Source organism: Alosa sapidissima, chromosome 24, assembly GCF_018492685.1.
Source record: "Alosa sapidissima isolate fAloSap1 chromosome 24, fAloSap1.pri, whole genome shotgun sequence".
NCBI classification, from domain to species: Eukaryota; Metazoa; Chordata; class Actinopteri; order Clupeiformes; family Clupeidae; genus Alosa; species Alosa sapidissima.
Genome location: NC_055980.1, coordinates 19,480,843 through 19,490,746, shown reverse-complemented (window position 1 = coordinate 19,490,746; position 9,904 = coordinate 19,480,843). Strand labels below are relative to the sequence as shown.

The following is a 9,904-nucleotide window of genomic DNA, read 5'->3' as shown; positions in this document are numbered from 1 at the left end:
AATAGACACAACCATCTGAAAGGTCTGTAGCTCGGCACTCTACACACACACATGTACACACACACAGAGAGAGAGAGAGAGCGCTGCCGGTAGTGTCTGATGGGCTGTCTTTTGCATTTGTTTGTGTCTTTGCCTCTGACTCTCTCTTCTGTGCTGCTCCCAGACTACAAAGAGCTGACATGAGATGATAAAGATCGCTTTCAGTCGCCTCCTGCACTCTAAACAGGTTACGCTGAACATACCTAGCGGACACACACACACACACACACACACACGTGCGCACACACGCTGAAAGCTTTAGCATGGGCCCATAACTACAGCTCTGGAAAACAATGAGACCACTGCACAATTGCTAAGTGACATTCAAATGAGTTGACGGTCATATTCAAAATTAAGAGACCACTGCAAATCTTAATATGGGTAGGAAGGACAACATCTATGTATGACTTCATGTGTGTATTCAAATGAGTTGATGAGTCTCTTAATTTTGAATATGACCGTCAACTCATTTGAATGTCACCCAGCAACCCTAGGATGACATCAGAAAAATGTGCAGTGGTTTCTTAATTTTTCCCAGAGCTGTATGTGTTGTCTTGTGACCCTTTTATTAAACACATCAGGTGTGTGCTGTGCTGTGCTGTGCTGTGCTGTGCTATGGTGTGGTGTGTCAGGGGGTAAAGAAGAGCAGAAAGCTACTAAAGACCTCATTAATCAAACACACACACACACACACCAGTGCCCAGTCCTCCAGTCCTTCTGTGCAAGGCCTTCCCTCACCCAGCTTGTAAATATGGCCGGCCCTTCATCAGCTCCATAAGGCCACACTCTAGTCTCACTTCAGTATGTCTAAACTCAACAGTCCCACACCACACACACACACACACACACACACACACACATTTTCATACACAGATGTTGTCTTTCCTACCCTATCTGAAACTTATGATGGCTTTTTTTGAGAAGACATTCTGTTGTGTTTGTCACTCTGTTTAGTAAATTGAACAGAACTCCATACTCCCTCTAGAAACTTTTTGTGTCCCTCTCATCCACACACACACACACACACACACATTAACGAGTTCTACCATGATATGAATCGCTGTGAAATTCTTCTGAAGAAATATTCCTTAGTCACAGACTGTTTGTAATGTTCTAGTAGTCATCTGTCTGTCTCTATCTCTGTGTGTATGTGTTCAGTCATGCCATGTGTTTTCACAATTTTGTTGACGTCAGATAGGCTGACTCAATCAACACACACACGTCCAGCTCAGATGAGGCATGACCTGTTGTGTCCAGCTGTCATCCTGCACTGTTTCGAGACGGTGGTTTGTGTGTGTGTGTGTCATCATGATGTCACTCTAGACTTTAATACCAAAAGTGTCTGCTGAAACTTACACTGGTCCTCACTGAGACAAGGCTTATACAACTAAACACACACAAACACACACACACACACACACACACCCCATCGCCCTAATTTATATGGCGGGTGAAGTTCAAAGCCAGTCAATGACAGAGTGTTTTGTGCATTTACTATCAGCAATACTAGCCTTGTGTGGGAGAGCTTTAAACTGATTGTGGGTCTTGGTCATGGTGTTAAATTAGCAAATATTTTTTTTTCAAATTGATTTGCTTTAATAAGACTTTTAGCCTGGAAATCCAGACCCAAATCTAGAAAGATTAAGGGTCTGGCCACGAGTAATGAAAATGGCCCAACTCGAGGGGCGGCACCAAGCATGCATTTGAAAATATCACTGCACGCAATTGGATAACACTACGACCAAGGTTTACTGACTGATTCCCGACTTCAACGCAATTGGATAACACTACGACATTGTTTACTGACTGATTCCGTACTTTGACGTCGCAGCACTGTCGTCATCTGTTTATCTGCCTATATCAGATACACTAATGTGATTGGTGCAGCTCGGCTCCAACTGCATGGGTAATGAGCATCATTACTGATTGCCAGAGTGACACACACACAGACACACACACACACTCACGCATGCACATTAGCTAACGCTCTCACAAATACTTTATTAGTCACACACACACACTTACACAGTATATCGCTCTATCACACTCGCACACTTACATGTACACACAAACACACACATACCCAGAGGTTGGCCTCATTTCCCCTCCGAGTGTGCATTCCCGTAAGCCATGTCTTCACTGACAGAAGTCCTGGTTTATCTGCTACCTTCTTGCTGTTCCTGATTACTGGTCAATGGTTCTCCTCGTCAACGCTGAAACCCACAGTCAGGCATCCGTTTGCTGAGCTGACATTCTGTATCTTTTCATTTCAGGCACACACAGAAAAACGCACCCACACAAAGCTGTCCCACATTAAGTAATGACTCACAATGAGTGAGGAGAAGCAGCAGCATTTCCTGTATTAAAGATACTGTTAGGAGTTGATGAAAAGTATGTGTGTGTCTTTCTTTTTCTCTCTCTCTCTCTCTCTCTCTCTCTCTCTCTCTCTCTCTCTCTCTCTCTCTCTCTCTCTCTCTCTCTCTCTCTCTCTCTCTCTTACTCACTCACACACACTGCACACACTTACACTCACACACACCTCACGCACACACTGCACACACTCTCACACACACACACAAAGAGGGAGTAACATGACCTGATGCATCCCAAATGCAGAAGGTTCTAGAGCAGACACCAGTGCCCAAGCCCCACTCTCCGGGCAGAAATGCTGTTTATACTCTAATCAGATGGGCTCTCCTTTCTTCAAAGAGCCCATGTGGTTGCAACAAGGAAATGGTGACGGTTGAGTGTTGGTTGAATCTAAACGAACACAGATATTGCCTGTAGCCACTAGCAAGCATTATGCATGGACACGTGGATGGACACACACACACCCACACGCACGCGCGCACACCCTGGTGTCTGTACTATATCAGAGCAATCACGTTAATGCCGCATCTCCTGCACCACCCAAACTTTGGGGGGGGGATAAGGAGAAGGCAGAGAGAAGTGCTCTCGGTTTTGACTTTGTTCCTTCTTGATGGGGTGCGTATGGTCTGTATTTTAATCGCTCTCTAATTTATGGATGGCGAATTCAAACCAGGCTGAGAATTGACTACTTTTAATAACAGGCTAGAAGTCGGCCCCATCCGGCCGTAGCAGAATGAGTCTCTCTCTCACTCACTCACTCACTCACTCTCACACACACACACACACACACACACACACGCACACACACACCAGCCCAGCCCCTCCCTGCGTTATAGCTTCTTCTCCATTCTACAGAAGGCCTTGTGGTCTTTGTCTTTCTGTGTGGACTTTCATCCCAGACAAACTCTTATCAGATGGGTCCCTCCAGGCAAACGTGTGTGTGTGTGTGTGTGTGTGTCTGCAGGTTTTTTTTTTTGTCTGAGGATGTTTGGTTCTCTGATGCTGACATGAGTAGTGTGGAGCCTGTCTGTGGATTTGACATGTCCTGAGTTATAGCGTGCGTGTGTGTGTGTGTGTGTGTGTGTGTGTGTGTGTGTGTGTGTGTGTGTGTAGCCTGTCGGATGTTAGCCCACATGGCCCTGTGGTTGCACCAGACCGTGATGTGATGTATGTGTGTGTGTGGAACATTTGGAACAAATTCTTAATATCCGTCTCTTTTGACCGACATCCTCTCAGTCTGTCTGTCTTTCTCTCCAAGAATCTGTCTCCATCTCTGTGTCTGTCTGTCTCTACCTGCCTCCGTTTCGCTCGCTCTCCTGCCACTCTCCGCCCTCATACATACACACACACACACTCTTTCTCCTCTTACACACACACTCTTTCTCCTCTTGCACACACTCTTTCTCCTCTTACACACACTCTCTTTCTCCTCCTACGCTTTACTTATGGGAATATGTCGAGTCTTTGTACGCAACAAAGTTTGGAACTGTATCAACATATTACATTGTTGAATTTACCTTTCTCTTTCTCTCTCTCTATCTCTATCTGTCTATCTATCTGTCTTTCTCCCCCTCTCTCTATCTATCTTTATCTGTCTATCTATCTCTCTCTCTTTCTCCCCCTCTTTCTTTCTTTCTTTCTTTCTCTTTTTTATCTATCCATCTTTCTCCCCTCTTTCTTTCTCTGTCTCTCTCTCTTTATTTCTCTCTCTCACCCTCTCTCCCTCCCTCTCTCCTGCAGTCCCCTGCATGCGGTGTCGTTCGCGCTGGCCTGTGGCATCCCGGGCGTGGCTCTGCTGTCCCTGGCGGTGAATCCCCTGACTGGCCTGCTGGGGGCGCTGAACATCTTCCTGTACACGAGCTGCTACACGCCGCTCAAGCGCCTCAGCATCAGCAACACGTGGGTGGGGGCTGTGGTGGGCGCCATCCCCCCGGTCATGGGCTGGACCGCAGCCACGGGGTCACTGGACGCAGGTTAGTACACACACACAGACACCCATATATTCACACTTATGCACACAGACACATTCATATTCTTTCACACACACACACACACACACGCGCGCACACACACACACACATGCAAACACAGTCCTGGGTGGTGTCCATCCACAGATAACGTCAAGCTCGCCATATGCTTGCACACACACACACACACACACACACACTCACACTCAGACAAACTTCAGTGTTGATGCTATCCTTTTTGAAGATGGGCTTGATTTTTCCTCCATTTCTTTTTTATAGTTGGCACACAACAAGGCCAATAAAGTATAAATGGAGACAAGGCAGCTGCTATTGTCTTTGTGTGTGTGAGTGTGTGTGTTTTTTGTGAGTGTGAGTCCAAGTCCCTCTGTGTGTGTGTGTCCCTCTGTGTGTGTGTGTCCCTCTGTGTGTGTGTGTCCCTCTGTGTGTGTGTGTCCCTCTGTGCGTGTGTGTCCCTCTGTGTGCGTGCGAGAGAGATTGTGTGTGTGTGTGTGTGTGTGTGTGTGTGTGTGTGTGTGTGTGTGTGTGTGTTTGCTTACCCTTGCCCCTATACTCGGGCCTTTTTGGGGAGAGTGCAGCTTTGTTTGGGTGCTTGTCTTGCAGCCCTGGCATGGCCATATTTGGCCTAGCCGCGCCAGACTCTCAGCATCGCCATGGGGACACGGCGATACGGGCTCCATTACGGCCACAAGTGCTGATATACTCACAAAGCGGCGTCTGTGTGGAGCTCAGCGCTCGTGTGTGTGTGTGTGTGTGTGTGCGTGTGTGTGTGTGTGTGTGCTGCACTGTGCTGGTGCATAGAGTTTCAGGTTCCTGTGAAAGGGCAGCCGTGGCCTACTGGTTAGCACTTCGGACCTGTAACCGGAGGGTTGCCGGTTCGAACCCCGACCAGTAGGCACGGCTGAAGTGCCCTTGAGCAAGGCACCTAACCCCTCACTGCTCCCTGAGCGCCGCTGTTGTTGCAGGCAGCTCACTGCGCCGGGATTAGTGTGTGCTTCACCTCACTGTGTGTACACTGTGTGCTGTGTGTGTTTCACTAATTCACGGATTGGGATAAAAGCAGAGACCAAATTTCCCTCACGGGATCAAAAGAGCATATATACTTATACTTAAAGTGTTTATAGACTTACAGAGGACTGAAAATATGTTAAGGTCCTAAGCTACACATTGTCACAGTGTGGTGTATAATTGTGTGTGTGCGCGCACACTGTCTTTCATCTATAATTCCACACAGACAGAAGTTCTGTCTCCTCTAAGAGATAAAGAGAAAGAAAGAAAGATTATTTTTCTCTCTTTCTCTTTCGCGGTCCTCTCAGGCCCTCTCACTCACTATGTCTCAAACCTGCGCTCTCTCTCTCACACACACACACACACACACACACACACACCCTCTTCACAAACCGCTGTGTTTTGCTATGTTTACTAACAGGATCCCTTGGAGCTTGGAGAATGTGTGCTTCCCGTCTCTTTGGGAGTGCAGTGTTCTAGAAGCGGAGCAGGGGGTGATGTTTAGGCGACGTGAAGTGCTTCGTCATGGCAACCCGCCGTCGGGTGGCTGCTGAGCAGCTGGAGGCTGTCATGGTTACGTGCAAAAAAGCCTCTGTCGCTCTGAGCGAAAATATTCCCCATCGCTGTCCCCCACCGTCTGAAGCGTCTCTGCTCATCTGTCAGTCAACCCAATAGGTGGTTTGGTTTCTGTAGAAGTATGTGGTGGTGTCTTGACCAAAAAAGTACAAAGCGAATTCGTAATACAAATTCTACAAACTGCAGTTGCTCCTCTCCGCCCTCTGGTTGTTTGTTTACTGTGTGCATTCCCAAAGAAAGCAAAGATTGTGTTTTATGCGCATCCTGGTTCTGTAGATTGGAACGAAGCCTAGTGGCGCCGAGCAGTCCATGTTACAGGTTGAGCTCAAATATCAATAAATCGTAAAAGTGTTTAACTCTGTCTAGAGGATCTGTGTGTATTTGCTGTTTGTTACAGTTTAGTTCATGATGGCTCCTCATTGGTCATGGGTGTGTGTGTGTGGGGGGGTGTCTTTCAAACACACACACACACACACACCCCACCCCACCACCACCCCCTCGCTGTGCCTTGCTGACCCCACCCTCCGAACAGGAAGTGAAACTCAAGCCTTTATATTGAGCTCTAGAGACTCGTAAGAAAGACGGCCGTCCTGTTCTCCCCTCTCAACTTCTCCGTTCCCGCACTCTCACTGGCATCCTGCGGTTCCCAGACACCTCACACTCGTTTTCTCACACTCTCTCGTACTCTGTGTGTGTGTATCCACTTTGTGTGTGTGTGTGTGTGTGTGTGTGTGTGTGTGCGCATGCGTGTGGGAAACCACTAGACTGACTCACCTTTTGGGAAAGGTGATTCAGCACCACACCTCTCACTGTTTCGATGGAAGCTACCAGTTTGATGATTATTGGTTTTGTTTGTTTCATTCTATTTTGTTGGTGGCGTGGTGGGGTTGTCTAGATCTAGCTTCTAGGTGCTTACACAAGCATTTGAAAAGACACCCACAGGCCATTTCCTGTGATGTATCTAGTTGAATGTCTTAAGTTGCAATAGCACTAAGGGAGGAATATAGAAGTTGCCAAAAATGAATAAAATGTCAGGATTTCAGCTCAAAGGTCATTAAATTTCTCTCTTTTTTTCTCTCTGTCTCTCTCCCTCTCTTTCCCTCTCCCTCGTTCTTTCTCCCTCATTTGCTCTTTCTCTTTCCTTCTCTCTTTCTCTCTCTCCCTCTCTTTCTCTTTCCTTCTCTCTTTCTCTTTCTCTCTCTCTCTGCAGGAGCTCTGTTGCTGGGCGGCTTCCTGTACAGCTGGCAGTTCCCGCACTTCAACGCGCTGAGCTGGAACCTGCGCGAGGACTACTCGCGCGGCGGCTACCGCATGATGTCCGTCACGCACCCGGACCTCTGCCGGCGCGTGGCGCTGCGCCACAGCCTGGGCCTGATCGGCCTCTCCTCGGTAGCGCCCTTCACCGGCCTCACCACGTGGACATTCCCGCTGGTGTCACTGCCCATCAACCTGTACATCACCTACCTGGCCTTCCGGTTCCACCGCCGCGCCGACCGCCAGAGCGCGCGCAAGCTCTTCTTCTGCAGCCTCTGGCACCTGCCCATGCTGCTGCTCCTGGCACTTACCTGCAAGACCCGACGGGCCGAGCCCGAGGCGCCCCCAGCCGCCGCAGCCACCTCCAGCCTAGCTGTGCAGAGCTAACGCTCCAGTTTAGGTTAGCATCAGGACACTAACTTTTGTTAGCATTCACGTGCTAGCTTTGGTTAGCATTGGGACGCTAGCTTTGGTTAGCACTGGGAGGCTAACTTTGATAGCACTGGGACATTAGCTTTGTTGACGTTGGCAGCTGGCTCTATTGTGCTAGCTTCATTAGCATTAGCCATAACCCCTACCCCCACCAGTCACCTTCATTGTCACTATCCCTCACTGTACCCTCCTCCAGCTCTTAAAAGACTGTGTCTGTTCCTGAGAGCCTGGTCCTCCGACTTAGTATCACTGCTATATGTGCTCCCTTCTATGTTGCTTTTCAAAGATGGGGGCAGAGAATGTGACTGAGAGGGGATGACTTATGCCCCCCCACCTCCCTTGTAATCATTGTCAGTGTTTGAGAAAGTACTTGAAAGAACAAGCGAAAGAGTTAAGATGAAATCAAATTAAGTACCGGTAAATGAGAAAGTACTCTGAGAGAGAGATTGCTGATAGAGTTCAAATTTCACAAAAGCATTTCAGACCGTCCCCACATACCATCAATTAGTTTGGAAGTGATCAATGCAAGGTGTGTGTGTAAATATATCAGATAATTTATTTATGTATATTCCCTAAATATGAATCATGTTGAAAATGACTTGTACAGAACTAGTCATAACTCCAAACATCATATTTAACCCAAGCACAAGAACAGTTTGATTTCTGTAACTGTACAGTCAGTCGTAATTATTCTTATTACCAGATGTCTGTGATTTAAAGTTATTTTCAGTTTTAGCGGTTTCAGCTTTATATATTTATCAATCTATTTTGTTTTCACAAGGCATTGTGATGCAAACTGTTTTTTCCCCCCTCAGATCTACTGAACTGTATTCAAATGCCCATAATTCTTGAATGTAGGCCAACGGAAACAAACTCTTAATATTGTTTTTGTTACATGCAGCAACCCAAAACCACACGGTTCGCCTCCCACACCACTCAGACCTCACTGTTCAGACCACATGTGAAAGGACAAATGGTCCGGTACAATAAAGATTATATGATTTACATCTTGAATCATGTTTTTTTTTAATTATTATTTCATTTCAGCCCTAGTTGCTCGTTCGGTTTGAAAAAACAAAATGAGTTGAAGCTAAAGTAAATGTTGCCGTGTAAGGTGTGGATATGTTAGCCAAAATGACCAAGGGGCTATAGAACAGTGATGGCCAAAATGACCAGGGGGCTATAGAACAGGGATGGCCAGACGGCCCGAATTTGTGCCCAAATGGTCAAAGTGAGGGCAGAGGGGCCATGGGATTTTCATGATTTAACTTTTCATAATAACAGAAATGGGGTTCACCATCCTACAAGGTCTGACTACAAGATTTGACAACTTGCAATAGTCATGCATCAGTTGATGAATGGATTTTGTTGGTTAATGTTTGTACATCTATCATTTTGTTCAACTGTATCTTGGCCAGTTGGAAATGACTACTCCCCCCGCCTCCCCCTCCTGTTTCAAACGGCTCACTGTGAACCTTGTTTTAACCATTGGAAAAGTCATTTTGCAGTGTGCCAAGTTAAGAAACTGCTGGATGGCACCTCCATCTGATGATGTATTGTTTTCCCAGAAGTGTTTTGGCTTATTCGTCAATACATCCCTCGGAGCACTGATTTCATAGTGCTGAGGGATTTATCGATCGATAAGCCAAAACCCCTCCTGTTACAGGCAAAGCAAATATTTCTGATGGAGATGTGATCCAGCAGTTCCATAACTGCTGTGTGCACCGATAAGTACAAAACGTTGCTTTCCTGAAGAGTAGAAGTTTAAAGGTGCTCTAAACGATGTCATATGTTTTTTAGGCTAAAACATTTTTTGTCACTTACAGGAAACATCACCTCACCATCCGCTAGCTGCCTGTGTCCTGAATACACTTTTAAAAAAAACGCAATCTCTGTGGACAACCCAGGCTCCAAAAACGGCCGCAAAACAACTTGGGCAAACCTTGCCCATAAAAACATAAACTGTTCCAGCAAATCACTGACGAGATGTGCATTTAGGAGAGTTTCAATTGCATGGGAGGGAGGGGGAGGAAGTAGCGAGCTAGCTTTCTGTTTTGTTTGAACATCAACAGAAGTGACGTTACCCAGCATCGCTTAGAGCACCTTTAAAGGTAAACTATGCAGTATTGGCAATTTCCTTACTGTTTTCTCGGTTTTTGCTTCTTTTTCGCTGGCTCTGTCATGACGAATGTCTGAGAAACTCCATCGCTACCTTTTTCTAGCCGGTGCCTGGCGTGTAT

At 46.7% G+C, this 9,904-nt stretch overlaps 1 protein-coding gene across 1 annotated transcript in view; it reads left to right on the top strand.

The window, feature by feature from the left end:
• Positions 1–8,669, top strand: part of LOC121700041 (protoheme IX farnesyltransferase, mitochondrial) — a 42,893-nt gene extending 34,224 nt beyond the window's left edge. Inside the window, exons 6-7 of the mRNA XM_042082701.1 lie at positions 4,150–4,382; positions 7,189–8,669. Of these exons, the coding sequence (XP_041938635.1) occupies positions 4,150–4,382; positions 7,189–7,619 (664 nt within the window). The 3' untranslated portion in view covers positions 7,620–8,669. The remainder of the gene's footprint in view (positions 1–4,149; positions 4,383–7,188) is intronic.
• Positions 8,670–9,904: the final 1,235 nt, after the last annotated feature.